This window comes from Festucalex cinctus, chromosome 16 (assembly GCF_051991245.1).
Source record: "Festucalex cinctus isolate MCC-2025b chromosome 16, RoL_Fcin_1.0, whole genome shotgun sequence".
NCBI lineage: Eukaryota > Metazoa > Chordata > Actinopteri > Syngnathiformes > Syngnathidae > Festucalex > Festucalex cinctus.
This window is the reverse complement of record NC_135426.1, coordinates 24,443,468-24,465,754: the sequence shown is the minus strand read 5'-3', so window position 1 is coordinate 24,465,754 and position 22,287 is coordinate 24,443,468. Positions and strand designations below refer to the sequence as shown.

The 22,287-nt window shown below is 41.9% G+C and overlaps 2 protein-coding genes across 5 annotated transcripts; both read right to left on the bottom strand.

Annotated features, from left to right (window-relative positions):
- Positions 1-470: 470 nt before the first annotated feature.
- Positions 471-6,089, bottom strand: LOC144004067 (uncharacterized). 2 transcript variants are annotated; one of them, XM_077500982.1, is made up of 12 exons: positions 5,724-6,089; positions 4,305-4,430; positions 3,282-3,983; positions 3,046-3,159; positions 2,853-2,964; positions 2,617-2,764; positions 2,149-2,196; positions 1,977-2,054; positions 1,771-1,908; positions 1,590-1,673; positions 1,444-1,494; positions 471-1,325 (listed from the first exon to the last, which is right to left on the bottom strand). In XM_077500982.1, exons 2-12 carry the CDS (start codon positions 4,390-4,392, stop codon positions 1,215-1,217), a joined length of 1,674 nt encoding a protein of 557 aa, XP_077357108.1. In that variant the 5' UTR covers positions 4,393-4,430; positions 5,724-6,089; the 3' UTR covers positions 471-1,214. The 2 variants fall into 2 exon arrangements, with proteins under 2 accessions (XP_077357108.1, XP_077357109.1); XM_077500983.1 differs by lacking the exon at positions 5,724-6,089 and adding an exon at positions 5,589-5,649.
- A 748-nt stretch (positions 6,090-6,837) lies between these two features.
- On the bottom strand, positions 6,838-22,121 carry afap1 (actin filament associated protein 1). Of its 3 annotated transcripts, none has more exons than XM_077500909.1 (18): positions 22,047-22,121; positions 17,908-18,036; positions 17,579-17,661; positions 15,321-15,429; positions 15,029-15,240; positions 14,640-14,819; positions 12,609-12,689; positions 12,395-12,470; positions 12,135-12,290; positions 10,965-11,176; positions 10,706-10,851; positions 10,496-10,610; positions 9,678-9,842; positions 9,116-9,227; positions 8,649-8,813; positions 8,318-8,508; positions 7,971-8,138; positions 6,838-7,858 (listed from the first exon to the last, which is right to left on the bottom strand). In XM_077500909.1, the coding sequence occupies exons 2-18, from the start codon at positions 18,032-18,034 to the stop codon at positions 7,832-7,834; spliced, it is 2,325 nt and encodes a 774-aa protein (XP_077357035.1). In that variant the 5' UTR covers positions 18,035-18,036; positions 22,047-22,121; the 3' UTR covers positions 6,838-7,831. The 3 variants fall into 3 exon arrangements, with proteins under 3 accessions (XP_077357035.1, XP_077357034.1, XP_077357036.1); XM_077500908.1 differs by lacking the exon at positions 22,047-22,121 and adding an exon at positions 20,621-20,776; XM_077500910.1 differs by lacking the exons at positions 9,678-9,842; positions 22,047-22,121 and adding an exon at positions 20,621-20,776.
- Between the last annotated feature and the right edge of the window lie 166 nt (positions 22,122-22,287).

Below are 22,287 nucleotides of genomic sequence, written 5' to 3'. Positions count from 1 at the left end.
CACTGAGCAGTGTTGAAAAAAAACAAACAACCGCTATCATCGCCCCTTTTGACCCACGGGCCAGTTTTGATTGGGCCACAGCTCATGCGTCCATTTTCTATAGTACTTGTCCTCAGTGTTCCTTGTGGATATTGTCTTTCATCCAAGAGGAGGAGGAAAAACAAGTCTTCTTGGGTGAAAAGTGAAATGTCTAAGGCGAACACAGCAGTCCAGTTGCGATTGTTGAATGTTTTAATATCGAGAGGGTAAAGTTTCACCTCAAATTGTGCATGCCAGTGTTGAATAGTCACTCTACTTGACATTGCCATTGGTCAATTTTCCTTTGGCCATCCATTTTCTGCACCACTTTCCCTCAACAAGATACAGTCAATTGAACTGTCTAATTTTTAGAACACATTTCACATCATTTCAAGCGTGTCCTTGCACGGGAAGTCATTTGTGTTAGTTTACTTCCATTACAGAAACACACATTCGTTTTTTTATTTTTTTATTTCTAGCAACCATTATGCATTGTAGAAGATATATAAAACAGAGTTGAATCACAACTTAGGAGGCACAGCAGGGGCTCAAAGTACTTTGTTACAAAAAAAAAAAAAAAGCTTACGGAGAACAACTTGCTCGATGGAAAAAAAAAGAAAACTAGCCAATTTATTCTTGCCCCAACATAAAAAAAAATAAAAGAAAAATACTCCTCCTGTAATAACGGTTGTCAAAGCATAGCAATATATTTTCCAACATGAACGCACGTATAAAAAAAAAAACAACAACAGATAAATGCAAAGTAAATTACGTCAATAAAGGACATGTCACGTGACAAAAAAATAAAATAAAAATAAAAATAAAAAATGCGTCGAAGAGACAATTGCCGAGCTGTCAGCACGGGGAGGGCCAGGGAACCTTTTCAATATTCATCCTTCAGAAAAAGTAAAACAAGTTTGTTACATGTTAGGGGTATTAACTGCTTGCAGGTCTGATCACGTGACCTGATGAACCATTGTTTTTTTTTTGTACACTCGGATTTGATTTAGCAAAGAAAGTGAGAACTTTTTGAACATTTTGGGGTTATCTACATGAGTAGCTTCCACTGAAGGATCCACAAGATGGTTGCGACGATGTACGACGTGGCGTTGGCTGTGAGTCTTCCGTCTTGGGTGCCCGCCCGGCCCCCGTCCATCTCTCTGTGGCTGGTGTGGTTTCGATGGGGTGTGGGGGGGTCACAGGGTGAGCTTACAGTGACACAGTTCTTTGTACATTTGCCTCCGAAGGCGAGGCATGTCCTGCTGACCAAAACTGAACGGCTGCCCCAGGGCCAGACACTTGCAGTACTGTACAGTCGAGGCGGCGGAAAGACAAAACCGACAAATATTCAGTCCAATTTGGCCAAACGTCGGGTGGCGCCGATGCTCCTTCAATTCTTACATTTACAGTGAAACCTTGACTTACCTGTAACACAAACGCCCCGCAGTCGCTGTCGTTATTCTGCCGGCCCACTTTCTGAAACGCGCACATGCCGGCAGTCTCAGTATAACGCACAGCAGAGCGACTGAAGCGAGCCGCTTCCAAACGTGAAAAACAATCAAGCGTCTCACCATTTTGAAAAAGCCTTTCCAGCCGGTCAAAAAGTCTTGCCGCTCTTTTTTGATGGCCTCCGCTAGCAGATACTTATAAATGTGCTGGGGGGTGGGGAAGCACACAGATGGGTTTCAATTCCAAAATGTGCAGAGACTGCGTTGTATAATGTTGTGTGAGTAAAAAAAAATTCTGCGCCACCTTGGGACAGCGTCTGTTGAGGGTCCGCTGGGAGTCGAAGTAGGTGATGGCTTTCCGGGGAATGTCCACACTGACCAGCGACCAGTGAACCTCCAGGTGGATGGGGATCAACAGCAGATCCTTCTGGAAGATATCCACCTGCCAGGAAGGGAGCCAGAAATGCACATGAATCGTCGGCTTTCGCACTTCAAATAGCGCTCGCTTACATTTTTCGTCCAACGCTTGACTCCTTCATAGCCTTTTGTCCTTAGCTTGTCGTAGAAAAAGCTGTTGAAAAAGTGAACCTGTAAGAGAGGACAGAAAACAGCCATCACCTTCTGACACACCGTGACGGAATCCTGCTGGAAACCTCAAAAGTTGAAATTGGACGGTGCGCACCTTCTCTGGAACCGAGTCCATGACCAGGTCGCCGTACATGTTCATAATCTGAACAAAACAAGCAAAGAACAACAATTAGGAACATCTTTCAAGGAAAATGAACGGCACCTTGGTGGGCAAGGCACACACACCAGAAGTCCATTGAATTCTGCACAAATTGTAAATTCTATTCAATGATAGTATTATGGTATGTTTACATACAATACTCTAGAAATACAAAGATTTTTGTTGGTGTTTTTGGGGCACCTTAGATTTCCATTCATTTCTATAAGGACAAATGATCTGAGATACAACTGGAATTAAACGCTACCCGACATTGTGACTTGTCATGTTTAATATTGTGAATTGTGTAGTTGTATTAAGTAGCGTATTACTATTAATCTTGTGAACTGTCAGGATTAGTTGCATTAACGTTGTGAACTGCTGCTTTGGATCACTTGAATACATTTTGCGACTGTTCAGTCATACCTGGTCATTGAGCCAGTTCTGCCCATAAAGAGTGCCGAGGTCATCCATGGTAAGAACGTGACGCTTGTAGTTCACTCGGAAAGTTTTTGCCAGAGCTGATCCCGAGGTCCGCTGGAAGGATTGTATCAAATGTTGGACCATGGTTTTCCTAAACAACATCCAGGTAGAGAAAGAAAAAAAAAAGAGCAACCTAAGATTACATGAGACAGCAAACAAGTTGACCAAATGCATCTAACCTGTGCAGCTGTGCAAAGTTCTCACTGAAGATGTCCCGAAGCCTCTCCACAATGTCTTCCACATGGATCGGGATCAAACTGCCGTATTTCTGCAGGGACTCTTCCAAAATACCTGTGCCGTGACAACAAAAGACTCCTTAACACAATAGCCGTCGTGCGGGTGAACTGCGCAAAAGGGGCAACGGACCCCGACCTGTTACACAGCTCACGTGCTCCTCGGAAAGCGCCGGCTCCGCTCGTTTCTCCTCCAATTCCCGTCTGCCTCGCTCCCCGTGCCTGTCTGGAGAGCAGCCGCTCCTCTGTTTATCTGCACAAACAAATATTTCGAGTTGATTTTGAAGAGATCGTTTCAACTTGTACAACTCTTTGGGCTCTTATTTGAACCAGTGCAACTTGTGCATTTTAAAGTAGTCCTTTATTAACCGGTACCTCTACCAGCTTCTGTGAATCTGTCATCGTCGCTGAGCTCGTCGTCAGTGCGCAGCGATTGGCGAAAGCGTTTTATCCTACGCTGCTTGCTGTAACAATTGTACTTGAGTCCTTTCAAGCTCCAACGGAGGTGGAGGGAGTACACCCGCTGGGCCCGCTGCCGCCAGCTCTTCCAATTCTGGCTCAGCCGGGAGCCCAGGGCGCCGTGGAATCGCGGCTGGCGCCGGTACCGGGCGTGCCGCAGAGCCCAGGATTTGTTTCGGTGGAGCTCCGACATCTGCCGGCCCGTTCCAGCCTGGGGGAGCAGCGCCGCCTCGTTCTCCTCCGTCCTTACGTCTTCATCCGTCGGTAATGCTCCAAAGTTTGCGTGTTGGTAAAGCTGGGTGGATTGGGGGGGGAAGTCCGCCATGTCCCACTCCACCACAGCTGCCTGCTCTTCATCTTCATCCTCATCTTCTTCTACTTCTTCCTCCTCCTCCTCATCTTCCTCCTCCTCATCCTCCTCCTCCTCCTCCTCCTCATTCTCCTCCCAGCAGCCGCCCTCGAACTCATCGTCAGCGTCCTCGGCGTCGATGTGGCCTATCCCGTCCTCTTCCGCCTCGTCGCTCCACACCCTTTCTTTCTGACCCAGGCGGAGATGCATGGGGCTGGGGATGCTGTGGTCGGACACCGGGACAATGAGGTGGTCTCCAGGAATTCCACCTACCGGCAAACATAAGAAACATTCAGCAAATTAAAAAAAAAAAAAAAATAGCACAGCACTCACTCAAATGAAAGTACTTTACCAATTGCTTTTAATGTATGATACATGGTTTGATTTTTTTTGCTTGACATCCCTTAGCAATATACTAAAAACAAGACAATTGGTCATCTGCTACAAAGTGGCGATTGACAGACCAGACCAGAATGTACTGGCACTGGACGATTCATCCATCCATCCATCCATTTTCTTGACCGCTTATTCCTCACAAGGGTCTGGACGATTCAAAATGAGCAAAATAAATAAATAAATAAAATAATTACCTCCTCCAGCATCTTCCTGGCCCACAGCAGTCAGACCGAGATCTCCCTGCCAGCGGTTCTGGGTCAGGCTACCCCCACTGTCTCGCATTATCCACGGACACCCCGCGACCTGCGCCAGCGTGTCACCTACACGAATGACAACAATCAGTAAAAACAGAAAGGCAGGTAGAAAATTCTAAACAGCATTTACTGGCTGTTTATATGTTACAGAATGAGTTGATTTTATAGTATGTTGGCTTTTTAATAAAATATATTGTATGCATAAAATCAGTTTGTAACTGGGTGGATCAAAAGCAGAAATACACTTTTTAGATCACATTTGTAAGTAAGAAAGAATGGAACAAGGGTGGGAAGGATAGAAGGTGGAAGGAAATCCAGAATGAACTGGAGGGGAAAAAAAAAAAAAAAAGGATGGACGAGGAGAAATCTATAATTGATTGAAGGGACGATGAAGGGACCGAATGTGGAAGGAATGATTGAAGGAGAGAAGGCTAGACAAATGGAAGGAAAGAATGAAGGAATGACAGATGAAGGCAGGCAAGTTGGAAAGAAGGAATGAAAAAAGGGAGGGAGAAATTATTAATGAAAAGCGAGTGGCAGGAAGGATGAAGGAAGGAAAAATTGAAGAAGTGGAGTGAATAAAAGGTAAGAAAGAAGGGAGGAAGTAATCAAGGAAGGAGGAAATGTCCACAAGTGGAGGATTGAAAGAATAAAAGGAAGAGAAGGAAAAATTTATGGAAGGGCAAATGTGAAAAAGGAAGGACAGATGAATAAGTGCGGATCGAGAGAAGGATCATGGAACTATGCAAGCAAGGCAGGATGGGAAAAAGTACGGAAACAGGAAAGGACAAATGAAGGGAGTCAGGTTGTAATAGGCCGTGAATATTTTGGTACTTTTTTTTTTTTTAATCATTAATTCTGAAGGTATTTAGGTTGACACATAGAAATGATGTTTAGGTCGGGGTAGTACTGTATTCTGAGGTGGTACTTGAAAAAATTAATTACCACCTGCTAACAAAAAGGTTTGCGTTTGTCCACACAAGAAGACCGAAAACTAAAACCAACGTTTGTGCCCTAATTGGGAGACAATAAGGAACCATTAGGAATTCGTTAGCAGGCTAATGTTAGCCGAGAGAAGGTTTGGTGGAAACCAATTATCTGGATCCATAACAACAAACGCAAAGCCACAGCGGCGGTGAATCACGAAAAAAAAAAAAAAAAAAACACAGGGAAAAAATAATCAACTCATTATCGACGCACACTTTCCTTTTCTATTATTATTACAATTTTTGCCGGTGGGTTAGCCATGTTGTCGTTAGCAACGGCAGCTAGGCTAGCTGGTTAGCATCATTTCAAGTCGTAACGCCACATCACGTAATCTCTATGAGGTATAGATATGCAGTAATAGCGCACGCTTACCGTTAATTCACCGATGCCGTGCAAAAGTATGCCCGAAGGATGCCGAAGCGTGTCGAAAGTGCGTCTTTTTTTGTGACAAAAAAGCGCAGGAGCTAAGTGTGATGCTAACACTTCATTGAATGAAGTCAGGTGTGGGGGGCTGTCGGGAGACTGGCGAGAGCCAGCTGTCGCCTCCTCGGCCGAAAAACGTGAACGCGACCGTTTTAAATTTAGCAAAAACTCGAGGGGGTCAACGTCATTGTTCGCATAATGCCAAACGTGAAGGTGGAATTTGGCTCCGAGAGCTAACAGATGAGCGCGGCTCTCGTCATCATGTCTTCGAGGCCGTCGCACAGCAAAAGCGTCACGCGGCGGAGCGTTCCGAGGGGGAAATGTGAACACAAATCCAAATTTTGACTTGTTCATTTAAAAAAAAGACGAATAAGTGTTCAGAACATTCATAAAATAATAATAATAACACGAATTTGCTGATTCTATACAACTTCGCTCGGCACTTTTACATAGGTCGCCCTAAAATTCAAATACACTTTTAAATTTTTTTTTCTTCAGGCAATGGAGGTAGATAGGGAGAAAACGAGGGTATGATGGAAACAAGAGTGTTTTAAAAGATAAACGAAGGAAAGGAAAAGGAAGTATGAATACAGGATTGATGCAATGTGGTTGGAAGTAACTAAGGAAGGTCTGCGTGACGGGAAGGGATGATAGACAGGAGGGAAAATGAAAGGAAGAAAGGAGGCCTAAGGGGGTATGATGGAAGGAAGCAGAAGCAATGAGGGATGGATGCCTTGAATGGAAGGTATGAAGAAACGATAAGATGGATGGAAGGTAGATGGATGAAGACTCAAGATGTGAAAGAAAGGGCTGGAGGAAGGAAGAAAAGAAAGAGGGAATCGAAGGAGGACAAAAGAGGAAGCAAAGAATGAAAGTGGTGTAGAGAAATGGATGGATTTTTTTAGGATTACTTTTTAGCTTTTTTTTTGACAGAAACCTAATTTTAGCACTATTTTTTGCTCAGCCTTTTAAATTAAAGTATTTAGTGTAATATACACTATATAATACAGTAGTTTGTAATATGTGTTGTGTTTTTGTACATGAATTTACAATAGCAACAAGACAACTTTAGAAGATATTTATTTATAAAATTCAGTAAACGCAGGTCTCCCAAACTATGTACAAAGCATGTTACCGTCATCAAGCTGATGACTGTCCAAAATGAAATGAAGTAGAACATTTATAAGGTGCAAAAAACAAACAAACAAACAAACATACATATCTCCCCAAACCAATTTGCTAAGCTAAGCTATGCTACATATATCAGGTTCACATTTATTGACAAAGCCACATCATGCCAACAGCATAAAACTTACCATACATACTAAATATTATCAATTATTTTACAAGACAGCCAAGGACCATGAGAGTGACACTGAAAAGATAAATGAGGGGAAAAAAAATTCCTTGTAATATTGCATTATTTCAGGCAATATTCTCTCAGAAATGTTGTCTACTTGCAGTACATTTATGTAGATTTATTTTCCGCCCACACTTTGAATTATTGTTCAATGACGACTTGTTTCCAGTAAAATTACAACTTTATCTTGTAAGTCTGGGACTGGTAGAGTATTTATGAGACTTTTTTTTTTTTTCAGAATGGTTGCAATTCTTGGTCAGGAGTGATTAAAAGCCATAAGAATTCCAGATAAAGCAACAGATTTGGGTCTGCACCCAAAATGCCTCCCCCGCAGGGGTCCGACCCCAAGTGTGAGAAAACTGCTGTGTAAAGAAATTCCTTTTCTACATATATACTTTAAATATATCAACATAAATAGAGGGAAGCTATTACAGCTTGTCTTGAAACATTTACAAATAAATATTGGATTTGGACTGAATCTGTGGAAAGAGACTTTGGACCAAAAGCACAAAAATAAAAAGTCAGGCACAGAAATAGTTATGTACACAACCAAACATTCTCAACAGTAGAAACGTGTCTGAAAACCATAATTTCTTTGTTTTTGGTTAAACAAAAAAAGTGTGTGGAAGGACCGTTACAAATAAATACATAGGCAATGTCTCCTAAAAAAAGAGAACCAAAGAGCAGTTGAGGTGCTTTAGGTTCCACTCTTCTGTTCCCATTCCTGGAAAACAAGCAACCATTTATAGATGAATTTTCCAAATTTGCATTGGAAAAGTTTCACATGCAGTAATTTATAATCATTGCAATTTCTTTTTGTCTTTATTAACACTGACCTTGGCCTTCCGCAGGACGTGTCCTCGGACCGGCGATGCCTTGGGGATGCCCTGCTGGCGGCGGAGCAGCGAGGCGCTGTTGACGGGCAGGGAGCAGGTCTCTGCGTCGCTGGTGTCGCAGCTGGAGAAGGGCGAACACCCCTGGACCCGTCGTAACGTTGCCGGTGACTACGTTGCAATATTGCCAGGGAGAAACACCAGTTACTCGAACGTCACGTTTTACGTTGCAGTTTTATGTGAGTAACTTGAGGAGGGAAAAAGTAAAAAACTACAGGATAACTAACGAAAGGACAAAAACAAGCCCTGAATATGAATCTAAGCGGTTGTGGAGGCAGCAGCGTAATGACCTGGACCGCCGCCGGAGCAGGTTTGGGTTCAATGGTGAGGCCGAGGGAGACCCCTCCGCTCAGGGCTTTCTTCAAGCTGTCTTTGACCTCGGTCTGCTCCAGCTCCAGGCTCACTCGCTCCTCCTCCTTCTGCCTGCACTCGTCCTCCACCTTCTTCAGGCGTTCCGACAGCGAGGCCTGCGATCGCTTGCCTGTTGGGACAAACCAGTCCAACTTTGGCTGTAAACATGCCGATGGAGCGGGTCCGCGGTAGGTGATCCACGATGTGTGGGAACATTGTAGTCGTCTGATTATTTTTGGCATGTATGCCTGCCTCGATGCACCGTCTCACCTGAGGACGCCTCAATCGCGCTGCGCAGGTCTTTGCGTTCCTTCTTCAGGGCGGTCAGATGGTTCCTGATGTCGAGTTTCTTTTTGGTCAGCTCGTCGTCTTTGGCCTGCAGCCGCTTGGCGTCCGCCTCAACACGGTTTTTCCCATATTTACATTGTTCCGCATCTGGAATGCAAAATGTGCGGATTGGATTGGAAATGGTGCCAGAGATGCAATTTGCATCAGAGCCAGATTAATTTTGACTGGATTAGACACAGTAATGTCGTGCCAAATAGGTTATCTGACATCTGGATTTTGACCTCTTTCACTGCCGTATCGCGTCTCTCCTTCCTTCAAATCAAATAGTTGACAGAAACAGGATTTGATCTCTTTCATCTGCGTAGCTATATAATATTATTATCTTACATGGAGTGAGATGGAAGGTTTATTTGAGTGGAACCAAGTACCGTAAATTTTGTGGTACTTACTGGAGTTATTGCGTTTGAGTGACGCTGTCCCGTTCTTCTTTTGCTGACTTCTTGGATCTGCCTTCTGTTTGAATGCCAACCCATTGCTTGCGGTTCCCTTCTTTCCCTTAAACTAGTTTGGAATAGAACACAGCAGAGGTGCAACGATTAAATCGACAACTAATTGATTAGAAAATTAATCAATAATCATTTTTGATAATCGATTCGAGACCTTGTTAAACTTTAAATTGTCCAAATACTCAGAATGTCAGCCCATCAGATTTCTGAAGTCCTACATGAGAGTAGACTGATTATCTTTTTTTTATTCATGACATTTGCAAACATATGCTTTTATTTTGGAAAACAATAATCAACACTCCTGAATTTGTGTTATTCCCAGCAAAAAGCTGGCTTTTATGGCAAGTGATGCTTAGTGAAAGTGGGAATCTTCTGGCCTGTCTTGTGTGGTAGCTTTAATTTGTGCAGGCTTTCTGATTGAAGAGGCTCAAGTGAAAGGGCAAGCTTGTTAGTAAGCTTTTCATTGGGATGCTAATAGCAAAAAGCAGCACACAATGTTAGTCACCTGAGCAGCATCTTTGGTTTTAGTATCAGCAGTAAGGAATTTAGAAGAGACTTTAGAAACAGGTGTCTTATAGTGATTTGCAGAGACGGTCAGCTTGGCCGAGGGTACGTTTTCGTAGGAGCTCTCATCGTGCGCTTCGTTCCCACCCGTGCTGGGACTGGAGTGCTGCAAATTAACGCCAAGAGAGGAAAGAAAAGAGGCGTTGCAAGCGGACGGAAGGGTGGTTAGAAGGAAAGATGTTAGTAGATTATGAGCATCTAAAGGACAGAGACATTCACACCTCAAAGCCAATCTATGGGAGTCAACAAAAAGTCACAAAACCCTCATTATTGATTAAGTGTTTTGCCTTTATAACATAACTGCCTTTATAACATAACATAGCCATCAGCCAATTTCTTTTGCCTGATTCAAATGAAAATGGTCGATTTTTTTTGTGTCTTTTTGGCATGGCTTCTTGAAACTTTTTCATGGCTCTGCTCATGATTAACATGCCTACCAAACTTCATGTTACTCAGAGAAACTGGATTCCGGGCTGAACTTTCAAATTTGAGTGAATGGTCAAAATGACACTAAAATGGCTGCATTTAAACTGAAATGGCCAACTTGCTAAGTCTTTTCAAGCATGGCCACTTAAGACTTTTTTTTTTTTTTTGTGCTTATGATTGGCATGGCTACCAAATTTCATATTGTTAAGTGAAGACCACAAGACTTTTTTTCATGACAGTAAATTGACCACTTCCCTTGTATCCGGTCACCCCTTAAATGGAATGAATCATTTCCATGATTTCCTATAGGAAAATGTGAAACGTGAGCCGTACCATTCCATTGATGGGTACGTCATGGTAGTGCAGAGCCATCCCGCTGGGGCAGGCATAGCTGCCGACTGTATTGTCCAAGTACGGGTTCGGGGAGACTGCACGCTTACTGGTAAAACTGGAAGAAACATGAATTAGTCGCTTCAAGAATTCGGAGAATTGTCGATTGGCTCGTTTGACGTCTGATGGGGCCACCCGTTGCACGTCTCTCACCAGAGGGACTGTTTGGCCAGCTGGATTACGTTGGCGGTGGTCTCCACGTCAATGTAGTCGTAATGCAAGGTGGCGGGGTCCGCGTTGGAGCCCGTCTCGGCTATTAAGACCCCCAGCCAGCGACCCATGGCTTCGGAGGAGGATGCCTGAACAGAAACAAGAAAAATGAAACCAAGTCCTTTCTTTTTATTAGCATGAGCTTATGAACCAGATTATTGGGGAAAAAAAAGCAGTTGACGCTGCTGACAGCTTCATGTACCTCCAGTACAGCCACCTCCTGACCGTTGCGTAACAAGCGGAAGGCAAAAGGGTGCTTGTGGTCCAGACCGGGGCTGACTTCGCAGCCTCGGAGCGGGAGCGAAGCGATGTGGCTCTTCAGGTCATCCTGGTCCTTATGCAGCAGCAACTGGTTGTCTTTGAGTCGGCACCAGCGCTCCCGCCAGCGGTTATTAGACAGCACGTTCAGGTAGCCTTTCGATCAAACAAAAAGAGGAAACTTACTGCAACGGCCACAATATAAGTAAAAACATTCATTCACTATGGAACAAAATTTGAAAGCTGAAGAGCCCACAATAAACTGAAATTTATTGAATTGTGGAAATGTAGAATGTGAAACAGAAGTTGGAATTGTTTGAGTTTACTATATTAATTATGTTATACTAGTCGTGTACTGTTTCATTCTTTACATTCCATTTAATTATGTTATACTTTATGACTTTACAAAGTACAATATCGTAGTGTAGACGTACTATTTTCAAATGAAACTTGTATCAAGGCACCACTGTATGCTTGAGTGAAAATGTGGGATTTTTGGGAATGTAACTTGCTCGACATTATCGTTGATGTTTTCAAATTTAGTAAAAAGTCACCTGATATATTATACTCAAGTACAGACACCTGAAAAATCTACTTAACTCATTCACTTCCAGCCATTTTCACAGAAACAATCCCCTTCACTCCCGGCTGTTTTACTCGATTTCGACCGATTTTGCAAGGCCCACAGAATATTGTTTTTGCTATAAAAACATGGAACCTGACAAAAGAAAGATGAAAGGCTCTACTTTCATCTGTTTGCATTTAGCAGCAATTAGCATTTCAATATAGCTAAGTTTCATCATTATTAACAAATCTATTTCGAATTTTGTGTAATTGAGCTTATTTTCAACATGATCCTGGTTGATCTCCTTTGCTCTGCTGCCACTTGCTGGCCATTTGAGTAATAACTACCATTTCTTCAACCGTTCTTTGCAGTTGAGGGGCTGCGTCAAAGCCTTCTGTATGCTCTATCATAAAAAACAAAAAATGTACAAATACGTCTTTGGGACACTTAAAACATTTAAAATAGAACATATTTATACGTTTTTGGGAGCAAACGAGTTAAGGACAATTATAAAGTACATGCACTTGTTTCCTTTCCACCACTGCTTACCACACGTGGGTACATCTTCCTCTGCTGATGAAGTCTGCTCATCCATGGACGGCTTCTTCTTGCCCAGCCCGATGATCTTGGTAATCTTCTTCCCAGCGCCTTTCCCAACAGTCCCGGTCTTGCCCTGCTCTGACTTGGAATTTTTCTTTCCTTTTCCTGGAATGACACCACAGAAGAAACCCGTGGATGGATTTTGCACAGAAGCCTCGCAATATAGTAATAATAAAACCACCATCTCCAATCTTGATATTGATACATACCGTGGTCCTTGTTGTCGACGTGTCCATTCTCATGTGTTGCTTCGCCATCTGAGCTTGGCCTGTCACAAGAGGATTTCTAAAAATAGTGGAACAAAAATGTTTTTATTAAAAGCTAAAAACCCATCAAAGGGTGCACAATATGTACAACAATCGTGGTATGCGAACATCTGCTGGTTGTACAATTATTCTTCTTATTATTTTTTAATGGTTCTACCTTTTCCAGTTCAGGTTTGTTGACTGGGGATCCGGAGCGATCCAATTCAAAAGCCCCATTACCACACACCTCTCTCATGACCTAGAAACATGTAATACAGTAACACAGCATTAGCCGCAAGTGGCTGTCATTGCCATTAAAAGAAATGGAAAATCGACACGCATTCTGAGGATTGCGGAGGGGTTTATATGATGCTGAGCCTCACTTGGCTTGCGGAACGTTAGGACCATAAAACATGGCTGGATTAGGAATCTTGAAGTATTTCCACAGAATTAAGATGCTCATTCATTACGATTACATAAGTATACAGGGCAGGGTCCATGTAGGTAATCCTGCAAATGTATAGCTTTTTTGGAGGAAATTGGAGAGGAGGAGATTTTCCACATTTCTGACCACTCGTAATACTAGATTTTGTTGCTAGCCTACTCTATCTCTCTTTTTCAAATGATAATTTACTTTTACTCCCGATATTTAAAAACAGATCTGTACATTCTACTCCTTACATTTTCAAAATACATTAACACTTCTTTTTCAACCTACGTATAAAAACAAAACAAAAAAAAAACCCATATATAACGCTTATAGGACATTGCACAACCTTAATTTATACAAATGACCCAAACAATCCCAAAATGGCCGCTACAAAACAAAATGGCAGACTTGCCGTGTCTTTTCAAGCCTGGCTTCCTGAGACTTTTTTTTTTTTTTTTTGTGGGTGAATTCGTGTTAGGCATGCCTACCAAATTTCACGTTGCTAAGTGAAACCGCTGCTACACACATCAAGTGATCCAGAGTTTCACAATGGCTGAGGAATCTTGGTGCAATCATGCCAAGTAAGGGTTAATGAGATTTGCAGGGATGCATGGGGCGCCAGCGTTCATTACAGTGACCCTCGTGCACTGCGGACCTGGATCTGCCAGTGAGGCTGGGTGATGCACGTCCACCCTCATCTTCCTGTGTTTGGAGCCAGAGCGCACTCAGCTCGCTGCTCTTGGCTTTTGGAGCGCATACGGCAATTATGTTTGTAGGGGGAAATGACAGGCTGTGGCTCCATGGCTTTGGCAGAGGGAGGCCAGCCAGTGAGTGCGGCAGACACATGTACACTGGAACCTCTGAAGTTGAGGCTGGTAAAGATTGTCAGATATGGGCTCCACAAAATATTTTGCAATTAAGTATTGTGTTGAATCTTTTTTTTTTTTTTTTAAGAAGTGCGCTTTTACATACACAAACAACATACATCAATTACTCCTCCCTACCTTTAGTGTTGGTGTTTGTTAGTGTGTATTACAGGAATATACTTCACTTTTTTGAGAACAAACAGCATATTTTTGAGAATATAGGCTAGTTTTGTCACTATACCATGAAGGTCTCAGACAAAGTGGGCGTGCGTTTAGTTCGCAGATACGGTGCGGGGCCTGTACCTTATGATGTCATAAAGTGACACATAAAGTGACAACAGTTCGTTTTCTCAGGTTGGGAGGGGCTGGTGCTTGGAGAGCAGAATGACCGAGTATTTCTCATAGAGGGCCGAGCATTTTAACACAGCTAAAAGCTAAAAAAGAAAAGAAAAGTTGATTTTTCATCTTGCAGTCCCTTTAATTATTATCTTGTTAAACTTTCTGTCCTCTGTAATCATGAACTTTAATGTTAATTGCAACTTTACAATAGCAAAATATGACTTTATTCTCATAAGATTCTGACTTTTTATTCAGATGAAATACATTCCTATAGGTGTAATATTATGATTATGAAGTTGTATCTTTGAAATTCATTTTTTTGAAATATTGATTCGTGTCCCTTAAACTTTGACTTATAATGATTTTTTTTTTTTAATTGTTGAATAAAATTAACTTCAACTTCTTTTTCTTCACTGAGGATGTAACGAAGCTGCACGAGTCATAGGGATGGTGTTTCTGCAACTCCTAAGAGTTCCTTTTTTTTATCCCGAACAAAACAAACAAACAAACAAACAAACAAACAAAAAATACAAATATAATTGTTCCTTCTCATTTGAAAATCGCATATTGTTACCTTGAGCCACTCCTCTGCCTGTTCCTTGCTCTGCACGGCGAGTACCAGGGCATCTGCCCCTTGATGGATGATTTTCAGCTCATGCCGTTTCTTCTTGCCGTCTTTGGGGATGTGGGTGATGCTGCAGCCGGACAGGGTCAGCTCCATTTGGGGCGTGTGGTCTTTGGACGATTTGTAACACTACAGAGCAAAAGCAGAACACAGCATTGATGATGCGATTTCCGAAAAAGAAAATAAGTATTGTCTGTAAGATTTTATAAAGGATATATAAATCTGCCCCTGTTTTTACAAAAGATAAGTTTGTTTTCAATTTTGTTACCTTGCTGTAGTAGTTTTAGTTAAATGATGAAGCAGTGGTTTTGGAAGAACGAAGAAGAAGCACTCCTCACCAGAAGCTTGTTATCTTTAATGACGCAGAGAATCTTCGACCATTGGCCGAAGCGTTTCTTGCGCAGCAGGAAAGCGCAGATGCGGGCGTCCTTCACCAAATCCATGGAGGCCTCTTCGGAGGGCCACTGGTGCCGCGTCTTCCGACCCTTGTCGTCCTCTTCTTCCTCGTCGTACGACTCGTAGGAGCTGCTCATAGCGTCCGAATCGTAGTCTGCGATCGAAGGTCATCAGAGAGAAATGAAAAACGATGGACTGATTGACGCGTCTCTTGCCAAAGTGCACGTCACTCACTCGACGTGATGTATTCCGGAGCTTTGCCGGGGGTTAAAGGCACTGCTTCCTCGTAGTAACCTTCTGGCAGCGACGAGCTGGGTATAGGAGGAGGGCCGTTATTTGGAGCCTGCGAGGAGGACAGAACATTGCAAAAATTAGGAACCCCATCACCCAAATTGGCATAAATTGGATAAAGAACATCGGAATGGCGTCTGCTAGTAGGAACCTGATCTGGAATCTGTGCTGAATGATTTGATGCAAGCCAATAAAAAAAGAAGAGATGAGATGCAGTATAGGATCTGTCGAAAGAATGTTTGCGAGGGGGAAAAGACAATAATTACACGGTACTGCACGACAGATGAAAACAAGGAAAGGGCCAAGGACAACTTTGGGTTTGAGAGATATATAATTACGCCTTGCAACGATGAATGGAATTGAGTTTGAGTTGTCAACCCGAGAGTCAAAGCTGAAAAATTAACAGAATACGTCGGCCCGGTTTGCATGATGGCATTGATGTCTTTTAGGGGGAAGGTGTTCTGCCTATAATTGAATAATATTGAATTCAATATTAGATCATATGCTTACAAATAATGTATGCTGTACTCAAGTCCACCTCTCCTAAACCTGCTGGAACCAGGGAAGCAGAACCGTGTTGACATGCCGGTGACCTACATACGCCGAGCAAAACAAAAGCCAACAAAAATGATGTATGCTTTGGAATTTTAGCACTCGCGTGACGCAACGCCCTGTGTGTGTTGAGTTGCCAAGCAGAGGGAGGGTCCCCACCCGAGGGGGTTAGCGAGAGGGGAGGGGGGGGCCGGCATCGCTCTCCAACATCAACACATATGGAAATCATTTGTGCGCCATCGAAAGGACCGCTGCGCAAAACGAAGCGCCTGACGTAACTGGAAGTAGGTGCGAAGGATCGCCAAACATTTTCCTGGACAGTCGGCCTTTCCCAACGAGTTGAAAAAGCCACAGCCTGCAATCTGTCTCAGTGCCTTGTGATTGACTGCGACCAAACTGTTACCTGTGATCAGGAGCAGGCCTATCAGTGATCCTGCTCTCTGACCCTCTAAACTGTAAGCTCACAGTCCCTGGAGTGAGTGCGATTCCTCCAAATGGCCAGCGCAGACTGCAGGATGGAAAGCGCATTGTCGGGAGCTCGGAAAAGCCGCAGGCTGGAAGTCTCGCCGAGCGTGCTGGTTTGGCCGGGCTCGCGCGGGTCACAGACAGACTGTGGTCAAGGCTGTCTCTTCCTCCCCCGTGCTGACCCGCTCTCACACAGTTCACTTCTTTCGCTCACAGATAACAATATGTTATCCACGCACCGAAACTTTAGTCTGGTAAAGCGACTAGCTTGAGCTCGGATTTTTATTTTCCCACGGCTGGATCGGCAACTTGACGATAAAACCCTTTCTCTTTATTTTTATAACATAAGACTCTTACTTGTTTTCTCATAATACGGAACTTGCAGTAATAGTACTTTTTTTTCTTTCAAAATTACATCTTTATTTCTTGCACAAAAGACAACTTTACTTCTGTGTTCATTGTGTAACTTTGTGTAACTTTTTTTCTTGTAATGTTACCTTTTAGTCACATTTACATGTTTTTCTTTGAACAATCATACACTTATCTTGGAAAACTAAAGCATTTTTAATTACAACGTCACTCAATCAATCACGGCTCAGCTTGCGAATGTTAAATGACCAAACTCAAACAGGTGAGCTGTGATTGGTCGTTGCCTGAGCCCCTGTGATGTCATTTTTAGTCAAAAACAAGTGGCAAAATGGCCGCCCCCTGAGATGGATAAAAACAGGTGAGATTTTGCTGCTTTATTCATATTTCACAAACACAATATTAATCAGAATACTGTGTTTAGATTAGTGGGGCTGCATACAACATATTGAAAAAAAATCTATTAACTTCCCATTTCCAAGGTTTTTCTTGCAAAATTAACAGTTGTAAAATAAAACAAAAACATTAAAACATTTCCCTCCTATCATAGCAATGTCTTTCCTTTGGTGTTTTACGACTTCACATAACATTTACGACTTTTCCTTGTAAAATGAAAACACTAAAAAAGACTTCACTCCCAAAATTACACTTCAAACTGGCCGGTAACTTTATTACCTTTTCCTGTAATGAAAGTGCTTTTTTTTTTTCTTCTTGCAATGCTTTAGAAGTTTGTGAAAGTTCAAACTTATTCCATGTAATTACGATTTCATACTTGTAAACAACAACAAAAGACTTGAAGATTTGGGGTCTGGTCTTACCAGCCAGGGGTGGGGGATTTCAGGGAGTGGCATCTGTGGCGGTGCGGGTAGTCCACTGTGGATTTCTGCTTTACATAACGGCTCTGTGGAAAAGTCACAAAATGGCCCACAAATGTATTTCAAATAATACATCAACAACAGTTTCTGTCATCCTCTTGCCTAAAAGAAAATAAAACACATTATCTCAAGCTATTGCTCACACACGGACAGGAAAGAGTTAACCCATTTGAACTTGGTTGCTAATCAAAACAGCGGCACCTACAGACACTCAAATATCTCATTCTTGGGGTCATACTGTATGTAGAGTTTGCCGCAAAGTGTAGTGTCACCTTTTTCCGACAGGACTCGGTTGAGGATGTTGGAGAGGTGCGTTTTCTTCTCACGGATTCCGGCACTTAGATATTCCCGGTCCAGCAGGTCGAGGAACAGACGGAGCTCGTACACCAACTCCTCCATTGCTGCACAACAAGATACTTCATGTGACCAGTCGCACATTTAAGAAAATAATTTAAAAAAAGAAAGATTATTGTAGCAAAAATTTCAGACTTTTTTTCTCCTATCATCATCATACTCTCATAACTTAAGAGATGTTTTGTATAAAAATGTTCCTTTTTTGTTGTGGACCGTTTATAGTTCAATCTAAAACTATTTTTAGTGCAGACAATAGACAACTTAGTACAACAACATCTTTTTTGTTGAGGTTAGCAATAGCCTCGTAACTTGCCATGTTTTTCCTCTCATAATGGTATCATTGAGTTTGTCCCTAATACATTAATTTCATTCATTAACAGGGTCAGGGAATAAATTATAGCATTGTAATATATACTCAAAGTTATGGTATCTCTTATCAAAGTTTCGTCTACGTTTTTTCCCTACTCAGTGTATTACAATGCCATTCTTGTAACATTACAACTTTATTCTTATAAGTCATTAAAGTATTTTTTCCCCTTGAGCATTACTCAGAACTACACCCAACGGGAGACTGCTACGAACAAATCACAGGATGGCCGATGCAGCATTAGTTTCTGGCGAAAGACGAGCAGTCCCCGGGCCTGTAATTACGACGTTGCGGCGCTCGCGATATTCCGTTGAAAGCCCGGACGAAACATCACAGGGCCGGGTTGATTGCTATCAAACAGGTGGTTTAACGTACAAGCAGATGTTTTCCGACCCGAAAGTATACATCTGCGAAACCTCCGAGCGGAGTTGGAGGGATCAGGGCTAAGTCAGTTTGGAGAGAGTGAAGATGCTCCCTCTGGTATTTCTTTCCCAACGATAATTAGAGGGTGCTCGGATGCTAACCACAAGCCTCCAAACTGCCAACAGCCTGGGATGAATGAGATGAGTGTTACACAGCGAGCGACATTCATATACCCAGTGGTGGGAAGTAACCAAGTACAAAATCTGACTCTATTTGAGTAGATTTTTCAGGCATTTATTTTGTATTTTACGAGTATTTCTTTACTTGATTTTATTGTGGCTCTTCTAATAATCTCTAGTCGTTGTTAAACTTTAGAATCATTGTAGCATTTACGCTAATTTGTGTTAGCCCATCAATGACATTTCGCCTTATAGGTTAGCATTAAGCTAGCAGTCGTTAATGTGTTTGAAGTGTAAGGAGGAGGGGTTAAATTACAATATAAAAACAAACAAATGTAAATGGTGGGACAAATCTTCACCTACCCTGTGTGAGAGCGAAACGTAAACAGGGTTCACTGTATTTCGCACTTTTGAAAACGTAGCTGCACTTTTCTAGTCTTTACTCGTGTCACTTTTTTCGACCTACGCTGATGACAATGGTGCAAAAAAAAGCTGCGGCTTCGATGTTAAATGATTGAGATCTTGGTGTACAAAACATTGCATTTTTAACAGTAATAAAACAAGTACAATTCAAAGTAGAAACTTTGTTACTTACTTGAATAAAGCCATAATACTATGGGAATGCATTTGTAATGTTAAGTGAAACATTTGCAACATTATGAGAATAAATTCCTAACATGACCAGAAATAACTATCAACATTCAACAACACAGTTCGATAGGACAAACAGAAGTCAAGTTTAAGTTAAGTCAAGTTAATTTAAGTTTGCACTGTTTCCACTTGGTGAAGAATTTATAAACTTGTACTTTATTTTCATAAAAAGCCCCACATTGTTGTTCTGCCCGTATCTATTTTTTCGGTTTTTGTAACACATCTATGACAGCCTGACTGAAGAAGATTGACAGAGTTTGTGTTTGCGTATGGATGAAATGGCTTTAAAAAGGAATAGAAAAAAAGAGCTATATTTGTGACAAAAACATATATTTAAATTAAACAAAAGTTGTACTTTACACTTGGTAAATTACTGTTTGATTCTAATAAAATGTAGAGTTTTTTAAAGCATGATTTACTTAATTGTGGTAAATTTTTGATGTTTTTTTTTTTTTGTGCTTGTGTGTTTTTTAACACTTTTCTGATGTTTTAACTCTTGCATCGAGTTTGCAGTTTCCTACCTGTGAAATAGCTACAAAACATGTTGAGTTTACTTGAAAATACATATTTATCTAAAGAATGACTTCATTCTCGTGGGACAATTTGACTCTGGAATCGAGTTTGCATTGTTTCCTATGGGTAAACAGGCCCACAAATTGTTAGCAGTGTGGATAGTGACATTTTTACAGGCAACTCTGCTGGCTTCCCCCTAATTAGACTGGAAGTAGCCTGGAGGTGTGAAAGTAGATGTTTAAAAAAAAAAGAAAAGTAAACCAATGGAGGTGGGTAGGTGCATTACGGAATGGGGGCTATGACCTACATAAATCATACTCTTCTGTGTACACACTGAACACAAAGACTGTTCTTAATTAGTAGTACATCCATCTCGCAAGAACAAACCCATTTGACAACAAATAACACGAAACACGAAGCAAAACTGGTGAGTGTAAATGTAAATTTAACTCGTGTTGTACAAAAACAGCGTAAAATGTCGCCGTCATGTCCGGGGGGAAAAAAAATAAAAAATAGCATCCAAGTTGAGCCCGCTCACGAACTCAGTCAGAAACTCACCCCCGCTGGATGTAAAAAGCACAGGCTCGCTCCTCATCATGTAATCCGCCAAACGACGGTCCATACACGGTTAGACGTCCACGCTGTTACTTTTCGCCGTGGTTCCAGGCGTTTTTTCCCCGATTTTTCCTCCTCCTCCTCCTCCCTTTTCCTCACTTTCCCCCACCGTTTTCTTTCCTCACCGCCCTCGACGTGAGGCCTTCACGGACCCTCGGAGTTACCATATTTTCGTGTTTGTTTTTCGTTTTTTTGTTGTTTTTTTGTTAAATCACTATGGTAATGATAACTATTACAACAAAGATTTTTGTTTAGAGGAAAAACAAGTTCATCATTTTACATCCATCCATCCATCCCAACATCCATCGATCCATCTCTCTCTCTCTCTCTCTCTCTCTCTCTCTCTCTCTCTCTCTCTCTCTCTCTCTCAAAAGAAAAAGTCTCAAGTACTAATCTTTTAACTTGACTTGAGATAGAAAAAAAGAAAAAAAAAGTGGTAATTACAGTGATGGCGCTACACCGAGGGAAGGGGGCGCTAGAGCCCCGTCAGAAATCTGTGGCCGCAGTTAAACACCTCCAGCATTTTATTTGATATTCTAAAACATATTTATTCTAAATTATTTTCTCAGCCCCCCCTTATGTATGGGTCAAGACCCCTTTAGCCACGGGTGTGAGAAAAAAAAAATCCTGGAACCGTACCGAGTCGTCTTGTGAAAATTAAGTTGGTTAAGAGAATAACGTTTTAATGCAAGGACGTTACAGTACATTCATCTCTTCATAATAAAAGACAACACCTCTGAATCTTAATTTCTGAGTTGAAAATTATGTCATGATGTTACTATAAAAAGGTCGCAATATTGTGGGGGGGGGGGGGGGGGGGTCATTATAATACATGAAAAAGTCAGAAATTTATGAGAATGAAGCAGTTACTGTATGCTCCGCCCACGAGAATAAAGTCAAACCCTGCCAGACTAAAAGTCAAAATGTTCAAGGGGAAAAATAGAGGTCATAACCTTACTAGAAAATAAATAAATGTGGTAATATCCAGGTAAAAAAAAAGACAAATAAGACATTTGGGATCCTCCCAGGGTTCCAAACATACTGAAAGATGTTTATGGACATGTAGGTATACTGAATAACTAAACAGCAGCACATTTGTTTTTTAAACCAGGAACATGCATGACAAAAGCCCGTGTCTGTTTGACGATCAATAAAACTCGCTTCCATTTGTTTCTTTGACAAGACAATACAGTACAACGCCCCCCACTAGCCAGTCAGTCAGCCAGCCGGCCAGCTCCCCCCCCCCCCCCTCCCCTTTCCAGCCACATGCTCCCCCAAGTAACAACTAACCAGCACAAATACTACAAAACACACAAAAGCATCAAGAACCCGCACGAAAGAGGGTGAAATTCACGTAAACGTAGCTCACCTCGCTCCTTTCTCAGGTTGCTTTATTGTTCGCGTGCCGGTGGCAATCAGAGGCTGGGCTGGAAGTGACGCCTCAGTCCACAGCCAATCAGCGCTAAAGGGGCGGGGCTTATTTGTTGACAGAAGAAGCGGACTGTATATTAAAAATAATAATAAGAATAATACAACAACAAACAATAGTACTTTTGTAATTGTTATTTTTGTAAAGGACAAATTGCTTCATATTTATATGAAATGATGCA